The following is a 17517-nucleotide window of genomic DNA, read 5'->3' as shown; positions in this document are numbered from 1 at the left end:
TGCAGTGGATGTGACGGGTCAGTACTGCAGCCCAACACTCTGGGCCTCAGTGGATGTGACGTGTCAGTAGTGCAGCTTCAGTCTTTTGGCCACAGTTGATGTGACATGTCAGTAGTGCAGCCTCAGTCTCAGGGCATCAATGGATGTGACATGTATGTAGTGCAGCCTCTGTCTCCGGGGGGCAATGGACGTGACGTGTCAGTAGTGCAGCCTCTGTGGATGTGACGTGTCAGTAGTGCAGCCTCAGTATCTGGGCCTCAGTGGATGTGACATGTCAGTAGTGCAGCCTCAGTCTCTGGGCCTAACTGGATGTGACATGTCAGTAGTGCAGCTTCAATCTCGGGAGCAGTGAATGTGACATGTCAGTAGTGTACCCTCAGTCTCTGGGCCTCAGTGGATGGGACATGTCAGGAGTGCAGCCTCAGTCTTTGGGTCTAGTGCAGTGGATGTGCCATGTCAGTAGTGCAGCCTCAGTGCATGTGACATGTCAGTAGTGTAGCCTCAGTTTCTGGTCCACTAGTGCAGTGCATATGACATGTCAGTAGTGCAGCCTCAGTCTCTGGGCTTCAGTGGATGTGACATGTTAGTAGTGCAGCCTCGGTCTCTGGGCCTCTGTTCCAGTGGATGTGACAGCTCAGTACTGCAGCCGCACACTCTGGGCCTCAGTGGATGTGACATGTCAGTAGTGCAGCTTCAATCTCTGGGCCTCTAGGGCAGTGCATGTGAAGTGTCAGTAGTGCAGCGGCACACTCTGGGCCTCAGTGGATCTGACATGTCAGTAGTGCAGCCTCGGTCTCTTGGTCGCAGTGGATGTGACGTGTCAGTAGTGCAGCCTCAGTCTCTGGGCCTCTGTTGCAGTGGGTGTGATGTGTCAGTACTGCAGCCCAACACTCTGGGCCTCAGTGGATGTGACGTGTCTGTAGTGCAGCTTCAGTCTTTTGGCCGCAGTGGATGTGACATGTCAATAGTGCAGTCTCAGTCTCAGGGCCTCAATGGATGTGACATGTATGTAGTGCAGCCTCTGTCTCTGGGGGGCAATGGACGTGACGTGTCAGTAGTGCAGCCTCAGTGGATGTGACGTGTCAGTAGTGCAGCCTCAGTATCTGGGCCTCAGTGGATGTGACATGTCAGTAGTGCAGCCTCAGTCTCTGGGTCTAACTGGATGTGACATGTCAGTAGTGCAGTTTCAATCTCGGGAGCAGTGAATGTGACATGTCAGTAGTGTACCCTCAGTCTCTTGGCCCCAGTGGATGTGACATGTCAGTAGTGCAGCCTCAGTCTCTGGGCCACAGTGGATGAGACATGTCAGTAGTGCAGCCTCATTCTCTGGGCCTCTGTTGCAGTGGATGTGACATGTCAGGAGTGCAGCCTCAGTCTTTGGGTCTAGTGCAGTGGATGTGCCATGTCAGTAGTGTAGCCTCAGTTTCTGGTCCACTAGTGCAGTGCATATGACATGTCAGTAGTGCAGCCTCAGTCTCTGGGCTTCAGTGGATGTGACATGTTAGTAGTGCAGCCTCGGTCGCTGGGCCTCTGTTCCAGTGGATGTGACAGCTCAGTACTGCAGCCGCACACTCTGAGCCTCAGTGGATGTGACATGTCAGTAGTGCAGCCTCAGTCTCTTGGTCGCAGTTGATGTGACGTGTCAGTAGTGCAGCCTCATTCTATTAGACCTCAGTAGAAGACACTTGTCAGTAGTGCAGCATTAGTCTCCGGGCTTGAGTGGATGTTACGTGTCAGTAGTGCAGGCTCAGTGGAAGTGACGTGTCAGTAATGCAGCCACAGTGGATGGGACATGTCAGTAGTCTCTGTTTCCGGGCCTCTAGTGCAGTGCATATGACATGTCAGTAGTGCAGCCTCAGTCTCTAGGCCTCAGTGGAAGTGACATGTCAGTAGTGCAGCATCAGTCTCTGGGCCTCTAATGCAGTGTATTTGACAGGTCAGTAGTGCAGCCTCAGTCTCTGGGTCTCCGTAGATGTGACGTGTCAGTAGTGCAGCCTCAGTCTCTGGGCCTCAGTGGATGTGACATGTCAGTAGTGCAGCCTCAGTCTCTGGGCCTCTAATGCAGTGGATGTGACATGTCAGTACCGCAGCCTAATTCTTTTGAGCCTCAGTAGATGTGACGTGTCAGTAGTGCAGCCTCAGTCTCTGGCCCTTAGTGGATGTGACGCGTCAGTAGTGCAGCCTCAGTGGATGTGACATGTCAGAAGTGCAGCGTCAGTAGTGCAGCCTCAGTGGATGTGACAAGTCAGAAGTGTAGCCTCAGTCTCTGGGCCTCAGTGGATGTGACATGTCAGTAGTGCAGCCTCAGTCTCTGGCCCTAAGTGGATGTGACATGTCAGTAGTGCAACCTCAGATTCTGAGCCTCAGTGGATGTGATGTGTCAGTAGTGCAGCCTTCTTCTCTGGGTCTCTAGTGCAGTGGATGTGACGTGTCAGTAGTGCAGCTTCAGTGAATGTGACATGTCAGTAGTGCAGCCTCAGTTTCTGGGCCTCTAGTGCAGTGGATATGACATTTCAGTAGTGCAGCCTCAGTTTCCGGGCCTGAGTGGATGTTACGTGTCAGTAGTGCAGCCTAAGTCTCTGGGCCTCAGTGAATGTGACATGTCAGAAGTGCAGCCACAGTCTCTGGGCCTCAGTGGATGTAATGTGTCAGGAGTGCAGCCTCAGTCTCTGGCCCTAAGTGGATGTGACATGTCAGTAGTGCAACCTCAGATTCTGAGCCTCAGTGGATGTGATGTGTCAGTAGTGCAGCCTCAGTCTCTGAGCCTCAGTGGATGTGATGTGCCAGTAGTGCAGCCTTCATCTCTGGGTCTCTAGTGCAGTGGATGTGATGTGTCAGTAGTGCGGCCTAAGTGGATGTGACTTGTCAGTAGTGCAGCCTCAGTTTCTGCGCCTCTAATGCAGTGGATATGACATGTCAGTAGTGCAGCCACAGTCTCTGGGCCTCTAGTACAGTGGATGTGACATGTCAGTAGTGAAGCCTTAGTCTCCGGGCCTCAGTGGATGTGACTTTTCAGTAGTGCAACCTCAGACCCTAGGCCTCAGTGGATGTGATACGTCAGTATTGCACCCTCAGTCTCCGGTCCTCACTGGATGTGATGTGTCAGTAGTGCAGTCTCTGGGCCTCAGTGGATGTGACATGCGGGTAGTGCGGCCTCAGTCTCTGGGCCTCAACGGATGTGATGTGTCAGTAGTGCAACCTCAGTCTCTGGGCCACAGTGGATGTGACATGTCAGTAGTGCAGCCTCAATCTCTGTTCCTCTAGTGCAGTGGATGTGAGCTATTAGTAGTGCAGCCTAAGTCTCTGGGCCTCAGTGGATGTGACATTTTGAAAGTGCAGCCTTCGGTCTCGGGGCCTCTAGTGCAAAGGATGTGATATGTCAGTAGTGCAGCCTCAGTCTCTGGACCTCAGTGGATGTGATGTGTCATTAATGAAGCCTCAATGGCTGGGCCTCTAGGGCAGTGGATGTGACATGTCAGTAGTGCAGCCTCAGTGGATTTGGCATGTCAGTAGTGCAGCTTCAGTCTCTGGGCCTCAGTTGATGAGACGTGTCAGTAGTGTAGCCTCAGTCTCTGGGCCTCTAGTGCAATGGATGTAATGTGTCAGTAGTGCAGCCTCAGTCTTTGGGCCGCAGTGGATGTGACATGTCAGTAGTGCAGCCTCAATCTCTGGGCCTCAGTGAATGTGAAGTGTCAGTAGTGCAGCCGCAGTTTCTGGGCCTCTAGTGTAGTGGATGTGACATTTCAGTAGTGCATCGTCAGTTTCTGGGCCTCCACTGAAGTGGATGTGATGTGTCAGTAGTGCAGCCTCAGTCTATGGGTCTCTAGTGCAGTGGATGTGGTGTGTCAGTAGTGCAGCCTCAGTCTCTGGGCCTCTAGTGCAGTAAATATGACATGTCAGTAGTGTAGTCTCAGTCTATGGGCCTCAATGGATGTGATGTTTCACTAGCGCAGTAGTGCAGCCTTTGTCTCTGGGTCTCTTTCGATGTGATGTGTCAGTAGTGCAGCCTCAGTGGATGTTACATGTCTGTTGCACAGCCTCAGTTTCTGGACCGCAGTGGATGTGACATGTCAGTAGTGCAGCCTCAGTCTCTGGACCTCAGTGGATGTGACGTGTCAGTAGTGCAGCCTAAGTCCCTGGACCTCAGTGGATGTAATGTGTTAATAGTGAATCTCCAGTCTCTGGGCCTCATTGGATGTGACGTGTCAGTAGTGCAGCCTTAGTCTCTGAGCTGCAGTGGATGTGATGTGTCAGTAGATCAGTGTATGTGACATGTCAGTGGTGTGTCTCAGCCTCTGGGCCTCAGTGGATGTGATGTGTTAGTAGTGTAGCGCATATGACATTTCAGTAGTGCAGCCTCAGTCTCGGCCTCCAGTGCAGTGGATGTGACTTGTCAGTAGTGCAACCTCAGTCTATGGGCCTCCAGTGCAGTGTTTGTGACATGTCAGTAGTACAGCCTCAGTCTCTGGGCCTCTAGTGAAATGTATGTGACATGTCAGAAGTGCAACCTAAGTCTTTGGCCCTCAGTGGATGTGATGTGTCAGTAGTGCAGCCCCTGTTTCTGGGCCGCAGTGGATGTGACATGTCAGTAGTGCATCCTCATTCTCTGGGCCTCTAGTGCAATGGATGTAATGTGTCAGTAGTGCAGCCTCAGTCTCTGGACCTCAGTGGATGTAATGTGTCAGTAGTGCAGCCTCAGTCTCTGGGACTCTAGTGCAATGAATGCAATGTGTCAGTAGTGCAGCCTTAGTCTCTGGGCCACAGTGGATGTGATGTGACAGTAGTGCAGCCTCAGTCTCTGGGCCTCAGTGTATGTGACATGTCAGTGGTGCAACCTCAGTCTCATGGCCTCAGTGAATGTGACGTGTCAGTAGTGCAGCCTCTGTTTCTGGGCCTCTAGTGTAGTGGATATGACATTTCAGTAGTGCAGGCTTAGTCTCTGGGCCTGTAGTGCAATGGATGTGACATGTTAGAAGTGCAACCTTAGTCTATGGCCCTCAGTGGATGTGACGAGTCAGTAGTGCAGCCTCTGTTTCTCAACCGCAGTGGATATGACATGTCAGTAGTGCAGCCTCAGTCTCAGGGCCTCAGTGGTTGTGACGTGTCATTAATAAAGCCTAAATCTCTGGGCCTATAGGGCAGTTGATGTCACGTGTCAGTAGTGCAGCCTCAGTGCATGTGGCATGTCAGGATTGCAGCCTCATTCTTTGGGCCGCAGTGGATGTGACATGTCAGTAGTGCAGCCTCTGTTTCTGGGCCTCAGTGGATGTGACATGTCAATAGTGCAGCCTCAGTCTCTGGGCTTATAGTGCAGTAGATGTGACATTATAGTAGTGTAGCCTCAGTCTCTGGGCATTAGTGGATGTGACATGTCAGTAGTGCAGCCTCTGTCTCTGGGCCGCAGTGGATATGACATGTCAGTAGTGCAGCCTCAGTCTCTGGTCCTCTAATGCAGTGGATGTGACGTGTCAGTAGTGCAGCTTCAGTCTCTGGGCCTCTAATGCAGTGGATGTGACGTGTCAGTAGTGCAGCCTTAGTTTTTGTGTCTCTAGTTCAGTGGATGTGACATGTCAGTAGTGTAGCCTCTGTCTCTGGGCCTCTAGTGCAATGGATGTAATGTGTCAGTAGTGCAGCCTCAGTCTCTGGACCTCAGTGGATGTAATGTGTCAGTAGTGCAGCCTTAGTCTCTGGGCCGCAGTGGATGTGATGTGTCAGTAGTGCAGCCTTAGTCTCTGGGCCGCAGTGGATGTGATGTGTCAGTCGTGCAGCCTCAGTCTCTGGGCCTCAGTGTATGTGACATGTCAGTGGTGCAACATCAGTCTCATGGCCTCAGTGAATGTGACGTGTCAGTAGTGCAGCCTCTGTTTCTGGGCCTCTAGTGTAGTGGATATGACATTTCAGTAGTGCAGGCTCAGTCTCTGGGCCTGTAGTGCAATGGATGTGACATGTTAGAAGTGCAACCTTAGTCTATGGCCCTCAGTGGATGTGACGTGTCATTAGTGCAGCCTCTGTTTCTCAGCCGCAGTAGATATGACATGTCAGTAGTGCAGCCTCAGTCTCTGGGCCTCTAGTGCAATGAATGTAATGTGTCAGTAGTGTAGCCTTAGTCTCTGAGCCGCAGTGGATGTGATGTGTCAGTAGTGCAGCCTCAGTCTCTGGGCCTCAGTGTATGTGACATGTCAGTGGTGCAACCTCATTCTCATGGCCTCAGTAAATGTGACGTGTCAGTAGTGCAGCCTCTGTTTCTGGGCCTGTAGTGTAGTGGATATGACATTTCAGTAGTGCAGCCTCAGTCTCTGGGCCTGTAGTGCAATGGATGTGACATGTTAGAAGTGCAACCTCAGTCTATGGCCCTCAGTGGATGTGACGTGTCAGTAGTGCAGCCTCTGTTTCTTGGCCGCAGTGGATGTGACGTGTCACTAGTGCAGTCCCAGTCTCTGGGCCTCTAATGCAGTGGATGTGACGTGTCAGTAGTGCAGCCTCAGCCTCTGAACCTCTAATGCAGTGGATGTGACATGAATGTAGTGCAGCCTCTGTTTCTGGGCCTCAGTGGATGTGACGTGTCACTAGTGCAGCCCCAGAATCTGGGCCTCTAATGCAGTGGATGTGACGTGTCAGTAGTGCAGCCTCAGTCTCCGGGCCTCTAATGTAGTGGATGTGACGTGTCAGTAATGCAGCCTCTATTTCTGGGCCTGCAGTGGATATGACGTGTCACTAGTGAAGCCGCAGTCTCTGGGCATCTAATGCAGTGGATGTGACGTGTCAGTAAGGCAGCCTCAGACTCGGGGCTCTAATGCAGTGGATGTGACGTGTCAGTAGTGCAGCCTCTGTTTCTGGACCTCAGTGGATGTGACATGTCAATAGTGCAGCCTCAGTCTCTGGGCACTAGTGGATATGACGTGTCAGTAGTGCAATCCTCAGTCTCTGGGACTCAGTGGAAGTGATGTGTGAGTAGTGCAGCCTCTGTCTCTGGACTTCTAGTGCAGTAGATATGATGTGTCAGTAGTGCAGCCTTAGCCCCATTCTTTAGAGCAGTCCCTGGGCCTCAGTTGATGAGACGTGTCAATAGTGTAGCCTCAGTCTCTGGGCCTCTAGTGCAATGGATGTAATGTGTTAATACTGCAGCCTCAGTCTATGTAATGTGTCAGTCATGCAGCCCCAGTCTCTGGACCTCAGTGCATGTAATGTGTTAGTAGGGCAGCCCCAGTATCTGGGCCTCAGTGGATATAACGTGTCAGTAGTGCAGCCTTAGTCTCTGGGCCTCCAGTGCATTGGATGTGACGTGTCAGCAGTGCAGCCTCAGTTTCTGGGCCGCAGTGGATATGACATGTCAGTAGCGCAGCCTGAGTCTCTGTGCCTCAGTGGTTGTGACGTGTCAGTAGTGCAGCCCCAGTCTCTGGGCCAATAATGCAGTGGATGTGATGTGTCAGTAGTGCAGCCTCAGTCTCTGGGCCTCTAATGCAGTGAATGTGATGTGTCAGTAGTGCAGACTCAGACTTAGGGTCTCTAGTGCAGTGGATGTGACGTGTCAGTAGTGCAGCCTCAGTCTCTGGGCTTCAATGGATGTGACGTTTCAGTAGTGCACTCTCTGTATCTGGGCCGCAGCTGATATGACATGTCAGTAGTGCAGCCTCAGTCTCTGGTCCTCTAATGCAGTGCATGTGACTTGTCAGTAGTGCAGCCTCAGTCTCTGGCCCTCAGTGGATGTGACATGTGAGTAGTGCAGCCTCAGTCTCTGGGCCTCAGTGGATGTGACATGTCAGTAGTGCAGCCTCAGTTCCGGGGCCTCAGTGGATGTGACGTGTCAGTAATGCAGCCTCAGTCTCTGGCCCTCAGTGGACGTGACATGTCAGTAGTGCAGCCTCAGTTCCTGGGCCTCAATGGATGTGACGTGTCAGTAGTGCACCTTCAGTCTCTGGCCCCCAGTGGATGTGACATGTCAGTAGTGCAGCCTCAATAGATGTGAGATGTCAGTAGTGCGACCTCAGTTTCTGAGCCTTTACTGCAGTGGATATGACATGTCAGTAGTGCGGCCTCAGTCTCTGGGCCTCAGTGGATGTGACCTGTTAGCAGTGCAGCCTCAGTCTCTGGGCCTCATGGATGTGTCGTGTCAGTAGTGCAGCCTCTGTCTCTGGGCCTCAGTGGACTTGACGTGTCATTAATAAAGCCTCAATCTCTGGGCCTTTAGGGCAGTTGATGTCACGTGTCAGTAGTGCAGCCTCAGTGCATGTTACGTGTCAGAATTGCAGCCTCATTTTCTGGGCCGCAGTAGATGTGACATGTCAGAAGTCTAACCTCAGTCTCTGGCCCTCAGTGGATGTGACATGTGAGTAGTGCAGCCTCAGTCTCTGGACCTCAGTGGATGTGACATGTCAGTACCGCAGCCTAATTCTTTTGAGCCTCAGTAGATGTGATGTGTCAGAAGTGCAACCTCAGTCTCTGGCCCTCAGTGGATGTGACATGTGAGTAGTGCAGCCTCAGTCTCTGGGCCTCAGTGGATGTGACATGTCAGTAGTGCAGCCTCAATTCCTGGGCCTCAGTGGATGTGACGTGTCAGTAATGCAGCCTCAGTCTCTTGCCCTCATTGGATGTGACATGTCAGTAGTGCAGCCTCAGTTCCTGGGCCTCAATGGATGTGACGTGTCAGTAGTGCACCCTCAGTCTCTGGCCCTCAGTGGATGTGACGTGTCAGTAGTGCAGTCTCATTTTCTGGGCCCCAATAGATGTGACATGTCAGAAGTCTAACCTCAGTCTCTGGGCCCTCAGTGGATGTGACATGTGAGTAATGCAGCCTCAGTCTCTGGACCTCATTGGATGTGACATGTCAATAGTGCAGCCTCAGTCTCTGGGCCTCCAATGCAATGGATGTGACGTGTCAGTAGTGCAGCCTCAGTCTCTGGGCCTTGGTAGATGTAACGTGTCAATAGTGCAGCCTCAGTTTCTGGGCCTCAATGGATGTGATGTGTCAGTAGTGCAGCCGCTGTCTCTGGGCCGCAGTGGATGTGACATTTCAGTAGCGCAGCCTCAGTCTCTGGGCCTCAGTGGATCTGACGTGTCAGTAGTGCAGCCTCAGTCTCTGGGCCTTGGTGGATGTGATGTCTCAGTAGTGCAGCCTCAGTTTCTGGGCCTCAATGGATGTGATGTTTCAGTAATGCAGCCTCTGTTTCTGGACCGCAGTGGATGTCACGTGTCAGTAGCGCAGCTGCAGTCTCTAGGCCTCAGTGGATCTGACGTGTCATTAGTGCAGCCTCCATCTCTGGGCCTCTAATACAATGGATGTGACGTGTCAGTAGTGCAGCCTCAGTCTCTGGGCCTTGGTGGATGTGACGTGTCAGTAGTGCAGCCTCAGTCTCTGGGCCTCAATGGATGTGATAGTAGTGCAGCCTCTGTCTCTGGGCCGCAGTGGATGTGACATTTCAGTAGCGCAGCCTCAGTCTCTGGGCCTCAGGGGATCTGACGTGTCTGTAGTGCAGCCTCAGTCTCTATGCCTATTATGCAATTCATGTGACGTGTTAGTAGTGCAGCCTCAGTCTCTGGGCTTTAGTGGATGTGACGTCTCAGTAGTGCAGCCTCAGTCTCTGGGCCTCAATGGCTGTGATGTGTCAGTAGGGCAGCCTCTGTTTCCGGGCCGCAGTGGATGAGACATGTCAGTAGCGCAGCCTCAGTCTCTGAGCCTCACTGGATGTGACGTCTCCATCAGTGCAGCCTCAGTTTCTGGGCGGCAATGGATGTGATGTGTCAGTAGTGTAGCCTCTGTTTCTGGGCCGGAGTGGATGTGACATGTCAGTAGTGCAGCCTCAGTCTCTGGGCCTCTAATGCAATGGATGTGATGTGTCAGTAGTGCAGCCTCAGTCTCTGGGCCTCAGTGGATGGTACGTCTCAGTAGTGCAGCCTCAGTCTCTGGGCCTCAATGATTGTGATGTGTCAGTAGTGCAGCCTCTGTCTCTGGGCCAGAGTGTATGTGACATGTCAGTATTACAGCCTACGTCTCTGGTCCTCTAATGCAATGGATGTGACGTGTCAGTAGTGCAGCCCCAGTCTCTGGGCCTCAGTGGATGTGACATGTCAGTAGTGCAGCTTCAGTCTCTGGACTTCTAGTGCAGTGGATGTGCTGTGTAAGTAGTGCCGCCTCAGTGGATGTGACATGTCAGTAGTGCAGCTTTAGTCTCTGGGTCTCTAGTTCAGTGGATGAGATGTGTCAGTTATGTAGCCTCAGACTCTGGGCCTCTAGTGCAATAAATGTAATGTGTCAGTAGTGCAGCCCCAGTCTCTGGGCCTCAGTGGATGTGACGTGTCAGTAGTGCAGCCTTAGTCTCTGGGCCTCTAGTGCAATGAATGTAATGTGTCAGTAGTACAGACTTAGTGTCTGGGTCTCTAGTACAATGCATGTAATATGTCAGTAGTGCAGCCTCAGTCTCTGGGCGTCTAGTGCAATGCATGTAATGTGTCAGTAGTGCAGCTTCAGTCTCTGGTCCTCAGTGTATGTGACATGTTAGTGGTGCATCCTAAGCCTCTGGGCCTCAGTGGATGTGACGTCTTAGTAGTGTAGCTGTAGTTTCTGGGCCTCTAGTGTAGTGGATGTGACAACTCAATAGTGCACCCTCGGTCTCTGGGACTCCAGTGCAGTGGATGTGACATGTCAGTAGTGAAGCCTCTGTTTCTGGGCCACAGTGGATGTGACGTGTCAGTAATGCAGCCTTCGTCTCTGGGTCTCTAGTGCAGTAGATGTGATATGTCAGTAGTGCAGCCTCAATGGATGTGAGATGTCAGTAGTGTGACCTCAGTTTATGGGCCTTTACTGCAGTGGATATGACATGTCAGTAGTGCGGCCTCAGTCTCTGGGCCTCAGTGGATGTGACGTGTTAGTAGTGCAGCCTCAGTCTCTGGGCCTCTAGTGCAATGGATGTGACAAGTCAGAAGTGCAACCTCAGTCTCTAGCCCTCAGTGGATGTGACGTGTCAGTAGTGCAGCCTCAGTCGATGTGACGTCTCAATATTGCAGCCTCAGTCTCTGGGCCTCAATGGATGTGATGTGTGAGTTGTGCAGCCTCTGTTTCTGGGCCGCAGTGTATGTGACATGTCAGTAGTGCAGCGTTAGTCTCTGGGCCTCAATGGATGTGATGTTTCAGTAGTGCAGCCTTTGTCTCTGGACCTCAGTGGATGTGACATGTCAGTAGTGCAGCTTTAGTCTTTGGACTTCTAGTGCAGTGGTTGTGATGTGTCAGTCGTGCAGCCTCAGTGGATGTGACATGTCAGTAGTGCAGCCTCAGTCTCTGGGTCTTAATTGATGTAACGTCTCAGTAGTGCAGCCTCAATCTCTGGTCCTTTAATGCAGTGGATGTGACATGTTAGTAGTGTAGCCTCAATCTCTGGGCCGCAGTAGATGTGACATGTAGTGCAGCCTCAGTCTATGGACCTCAATGGATGTGACGTGTCAGTAGTGCAGCCTCAGTGGATGTGACATGTTAGTAGTGCTGCCTCAGTTTCTGGGCCTCTAGTGGAGTGGATATGAGTTGTCAGTAGTGCAGCCTCAATCTCTGCGCGTCTAGTGCAGCGGATGTGAGATAGTAGTGCAGCCTATGTCTCTATGGGCCTCAGTGGATGTGACATTTTGAAAGTGCAGCCTCAGTCTCTGGGCCTTAGTGGATGTGACATGTCATTAATAAAGCCTCAATCTCTGGCCCTATAGGGCAGTTGATGTCACGTGTCAGTAGTGCAGCCTCAGTGCATGTGACATGTCAGTAGTGCAGCCTCAGTATCTGGGCCTCAGTGGATGTCACATGTCAGAAGTGCAACCTCAGTCTCTGGCCCTCAGGGGATGTGACATGTCAGTGGTGCAGCCTCAGTCTCTGGACCTCAGTGGATGTGACATGTCAGTAGTGCAGCCTCAGTTCCTGGGTCTCAGTGGATGTGACGTGTCAGTAATGCAGCCTAAGTCTCTGGCCCTCAGTAGATGTGACATGTCAGTAGGGCAGCCTTAGTTTCTGGGGCTCTAGTGCAGTGGATGTGATGTGTCAGTACTGCAGCCTCAATGGATGTGAGATGTCAGTAGTGCAACCTCAGTTTCTGGGCCTTTACTGCTTTGGATATGACATGTCAGTAGTGCAGCCTCAGTCTCTGGGCCCCAATGGATGTGTCCTCTCAGTAGTGCAGCCTCAGTTCCTGTGCCGCAGTGGATGTGACAATTCAGTAGTGCAGCCTCAGTCTCTGGACCTCAGTGGATGTGACATGTCAGTAGTGTAGCCTCAGTTTCTGGGTCTCTAGTGCAGTGGATGTGACATGTAAGTAGTGCGGCCTCAGTGGATGTGACGTGTCAGTAATGCAGCCTCAGTCTCTGGCCCTCAGTGAATGTGACATGTCAGTAGTGCAGCCTCAGTTTCTGGGTTACTAGTGCAGTGGATGTGATGTGTCAGTAGTGCAACCTTAGTCTCTCGGCCTCGGTGGATGTGACATGTCAGTAATGCAGCCTCAGTCTCTGGCTCTCTAGTGCAGTGGATGTGAAGTATCTGTAGTGCAGCCTCAGTCTCTGGGCCTCAGTGGATGTGATGTGTCAGTAGTGCAGCCTCAATCTCTGGGCCTCAGTGGATGTGATTTTCAGTAGTGCAGCCTCAGTTTCTGGGTCTCTAGTGCAGTGGATGTGAAGTATCTGTAGTGCAGCCTCAGTCTCTGGGCCTCAGTGGTTGTGATGTGTCAGTAGTGCAGCCTCAATCTCTGGGCCTCTGTGGATGTGATGTGTCAGTAGTGCAGCCTCAATCTCTGAGCCTCAGTGGATGTGATGTGTCATTAGTGCAGCCTCAGTCTCTGGGCCTCAATGGATGTGACGTGTTAGTAGTGTAGCCTCAGTTTCTGGGTCTCTAGTGCAGTGGATGTGACGTATCTGTAGTGCAGCCTCAGTATCTGGGCCTCCAGTGCAGTGGATGTCACATGTCAGTAGTCAGTCTCTGGGCATCAGTTGTTGTGACATATCAGTAGTGCAGCCTCACTCTGGGCCTCAGTGGATGTGACTTGTAAGTAGTGTAGCCCTAGTTTCTGGGCAACTGTGGATGTGACATGTCAGTAGTGCAGTCTCAGTCTCAGGGCCTCAGTGGATATGACGTGGCAGTAGTGTAGCCTCAGTGGATGTGATGTATCAGTAGTGCAGGCTTAGTCCCTTTGCCTCAGTGGAAGTGACGTGTCAGTAGTGCAGGCTTAGTCCCTTTGCCTCAGTGGATTTGACGTGTTAGTAGTGCAGCCTCCGTCGATGTGATGAGTCAGTAGTACAGCCTCAATGGATGTGATGTTTCATTAGTGCAACCTCAATCTCTGGGCGTCTAGCGCAGTGGATGTGAATTGTCAGTAGTGCAGCCGCAGTGGATGTGGCTTGTCAGTTGTGCAGCCTCAGTCTCTGGGCCTCAGTGGATGTGACGTGTCAGTACTGCAGCTTCAGTCTCTGGGCCTCCGTGGATGTAACATGTCAGTAGTGCAGCCTCAGTCTCTGGGCCTCAATGGATGTGACGTGTTAGTAGTGCAGCCTTAGTTTCTGGGCCTCAGTGATGTGACGTGTCAGTAGCGCAGCCTCAGTCTCTGGGCCTCAGTGGATGTGACATGTCAGTAGTGCAGCCTCAGTCTCTGGGTCTCCGTAGATGTGACGTGTCAGTAGTGCAGCCTCCGTCTCTGGCCCTCAGTGGATATGACGTGTCAGTGGTGCAGCCTCAGTGGATGTGGCGAGCCAGTTGTGCAGCCTCAGTCTCTGGGCCTCAGTGGATGTGACGTGTCAGTACTGCAGCTTCAGTCTGTGGGCCTCCGTGGATGTGACATGTCAGTAGTTCAGCCTCCGTCTCTAAGCCTTAGTGGATGTGACGTGTTAGTAGTGCAGCCTTAGTTTCTGGGCCTCAGTGCATGTTACGTGTCAGAATTGCAGCCTCATTTTCTGGGCCCCAGTAGATGTGACATGTCAGAAGTCTAACCTCAGTCTCTAGCCCTCAGTGGATGTGACATGTGAGTAGTGCAGCTTCAGTCTCTGGGCCTCCGTGGATGTGACATGTCAGTAGTTTAGCCTCAGTCTCTAAGCCTCAGTGGATGTGACGTATTAGTAGTGTAGCCTTATTTTCGGGGCCTCAGTGGATGTGATGTGTCAGTAGTGCAGCCTCAGTCTCTGGGCCTCCGTTGATGTGACGTGGCAGTAGTGCAGCCTCCGTCTCTGGCCCTCAGTGGATATGAAATGTCAGTGATGCAACCTCAGTGGATGTGACATGTCAGTAGTGCAGCCTCAGACTCTAAGCCTTAGTGGATGTGACGTGTTAGTAGTGCAGCCTTAGTTTCTGGGCCTCAGTGGATGTGATGTGTCAGTAGTACAGCCTCAGTCTCTGGGCCTCCGTTGATGTGACGTGGCAGTAGTGCAGCCTCCGTCTCTGGCCCTCAGTGGATATGAAATGTCAGTGATGCAACCTCAGTGGATGTGACGTGTCAGTTGTGCAGCCTCAGTCTCTGGGCCTCCGTGGATGTGACATGTCAGTAGTGCAGCCTCAGTGGATGTGACGTGTCAGTTGTGCAGCCTCAGTGGATAGGGTGTTGGTATACTCACATCTCACAGCATCCGACACCCACGGGGTGCAGGCAGGTGCAGAGCTGGCAGTCCGGCCCCAGCCACGATTCTCCCAGCTTGTAGCTCTTCCCAGCGTAGCGACACATTGCTGTAATACATAGGAGAGCGCGGACATGACAGGCTGGGTGTGAGTATATATGTAGGGGGATTCCTAGAACCCCTTGCTGATGGCACCCCACCCATCCTGGAGCTTCAGCTATAACTGCAGCTGTGGTTGGGGGTCACCGTTGAGCCATTCATTTCACTGGGAGTGCTAAAATATAGCCGAGTGTGAATGCTCAGCTACTGCGAAAATAAACAAAGTGACCCCCATGCATTCATTGCTGAACATTCTGGAACCTCATTCCGAGGATCGCTGGGGATTCCACCCAAGGCTCAATCCCCATCAATCAGCAAGTAATTCCCTCTCCCGTTACTAGGGAATAACTTATGATTACGGGAAAATGTCCAGTCCATGTAGAACGGGAGGTACAGGAAGAAGACGAAAGAGAGGCCAAACCATTCAGTGGGGAGAGACGCTGCTAGGAAGAGCACGAAGGACAGGCCAGTCCATTTAACATGGGGTGGAATTGAGCACAAAGGTAAGGCCAGACCATTTAATATGGGGGGGAAGGGGTTGAGTACAAGGGTAAGGCCAGACCATTTAACATGGGGGGATTTAGGGGGTTGAGCACGAGGGTAAGGCCAGACCATTTAACATGGGGGGTGGAGGGGGTTGAGCACGAGGGTAAGGCCAGACCATTTAACATTGGGGGTGGAGGCGGTTGAGCACGAGGCTAAGGCCACACCATATAACATGGGGGGTGGAGGGGGTTGAGCACAAGGTTAAGGCCAGACCATTTAACATGGGGGTGGAGGGGGTTGAGCACAAGGCTAAGGCCAGACCATTTAACATGGGGGGTGGAGGGGGTTGAGCACGAGGGTAAGGCCAGACCATTTAACATGGGGGGTGGAAGGGGTGGAGTACAGGGCTAAGGCCAGACCATTTAACATGGGGGGTGGAGGGGGGTTGTGCACAAGGGTAAGGCCAGACCATTTAACATGGGGGGATGGAGGGGGTTGAGCACGAGGGTAAGGCCGGTCCATTTAACATGGGGGTGGGGTGGGGGGGGGGGGATTGAGCACAAAGGTAAGGCCAGACCATTTAACATGGGGGGTGGAAGGGGTGGAGTACAGGGCTAAGGTCAGACCATTTAACATGGGCGGTGGAGGGGGTTGAGCACAAGGGTAAGGCCAGACCATTTAACATCGGGGGTGGAGGGGGTTGAGCACAAGGGTAAGGCCAGATCATTTAAGATGGGGGGTGGAGGGGGTTGAGCACGAGGATAAGGCCAGACCATTTAACATGGGGGGTGGAGGTGGTTGAGCACAAGGGTAAGGCCAGACCATTTAACATGGGGGTGGAGGCGGTTGAGCACGAGGCTAAGGCCACACCATTTAACATGGGGGGTGGAGGGGGTTGAGCACAAGTTTAAGGCCAGACCATTTAACATGGGGGGTTGAGCACGAGGGTAAGGCCAGACCATTTAACATGGGGGGGTGGAGGGGGTGTAAGGCCAGACCATTTACATTGGGGGGTGGAGGGGGTTGAGCACAAGGGTAAGGCCAGACCATTTAACATGGGGGTAGAGAGGGTTGAGCACAAGGGTAAGGCCAGACCATTTAACATGGGGGGTGGAGGGGGTTGAGCACAAGGGTAAGGCTAGACCATTTAACATGGGGGGTGGAGGGGGTTGAGCACGAGGATAAGGCCAGACCATTTAACATGGGGGGTGGAGGGGGTTGAGCACAAGGGTAAGGCCAGACCATTTAACATGGGGGGTGGAGGGGGTTGAGCACAAGGGTAAGGCCAGACCATTTAGTGGTGTCATTTATTGTTGGCTGAACATTAACCCCTTACTGACGGCCCTATAGTGTTTCTACATCCTGCTGTTGCAGGACCTGTATGGAGGGAGGTAGCGCCGCTATCTCCCTCCATACAGCACGGGCGTCAGCTGTTTATTACAGCTGACACCTGCAGGCAATAGCCGCAATCGGCCCTACGGTCGATCGTGGCTATTAACCCTTTAAATGCTGCTGTCAATTCTGACAGCGGCATTTAAATCCCCCGAACGATGTTTGGGGGTCCTGTACAGCCCCCCCCCCACCACGGTGAGATCGGGGAAGCCGTGCAGGTGTCATGTCAGTCGGGGGCCTTCCGAAAGGCCCCAGGGCTGCCTTAGCACACTGCCTATCAAGCCATTGCCGTGGGGTGGCTTGATAGACTGCCTGTCAAAAAGCAGTATGACATAATGCTATAGCATTACATCATACTGCAGGGGCGATCAAAGCATCGCTGGTTGTGGTCCCCCAGGGGGACTGAAAGAAAGTGTAAAAATAAGATCAATAAAGTTTTACTAATCATTAAAAAAAAAAGTTATAAAAGTTAAAAAAAACCTTTTGCCATATTTGCATTAAAAAAATCAAAATAATAAACCAAAAATACGTGTTTGGTATCGCCGCATCCGTAAAAGTCCGATCTATCAAAGTAATGTATTATTTACCCCGCACGGTGAATGTGGTCAAAAAAATGAAGAACCCCCGAAGTGCACTTTTTTGGTCACCCTATCTCCGAGAAAAAATGTAATAAAAAGCGAACAGAAAGAGAATTGTATGCGAAAATGGTACCAACGGAAACGTCAGGACGTCCCGCAGAGAATGAGCCCCACACAACCACGTCGCCAAAAAATAACAAAGGTAAAACGGACACAGAAAATAAGTGTAAAAGGGTAAATATCTTAAAAAAAATACAAGTAGTTCAGCAAAAAGAATCTCTCCAAGTTTGGTGTGGCAGTAATCGCACCGACCCGCAGAATAAAGTGATTGGGTCATTGCTGTTGCAGTTTGTGCGCCGCAGAAACAGGACGCACCGAGAGATGGCGGAATGTCGGGTTT

General features: G+C 52.0%; 1 protein-coding gene across 1 annotated transcript in view; it reads right to left on the bottom strand.

Moving 5' to 3' along the window:
- Window positions 1-17517, bottom strand: part of MSMP (microseminoprotein, prostate associated) — a 49732-nt gene that overhangs the window by 17212 nt on the left and 15003 nt on the right. The window contains exon 2 of the mRNA XM_066602182.1: window positions 14563-14671. Coding sequence (XP_066458279.1) covers window positions 14563-14671 — 109 coding nt within the window. The remainder of the gene's footprint in view (window positions 1-14562; window positions 14672-17517) is intronic.

This window comes from Eleutherodactylus coqui, chromosome 5 (genome assembly GCF_035609145.1).
Source record: "Eleutherodactylus coqui strain aEleCoq1 chromosome 5, aEleCoq1.hap1, whole genome shotgun sequence".
Classification (NCBI taxonomy): domain Eukaryota; kingdom Metazoa; phylum Chordata; class Amphibia; order Anura; family Eleutherodactylidae; genus Eleutherodactylus; species Eleutherodactylus coqui.
Note: the sequence above shows the minus strand (reverse complement) of the source record. Positions and strands in the feature narration are given on the sequence as shown.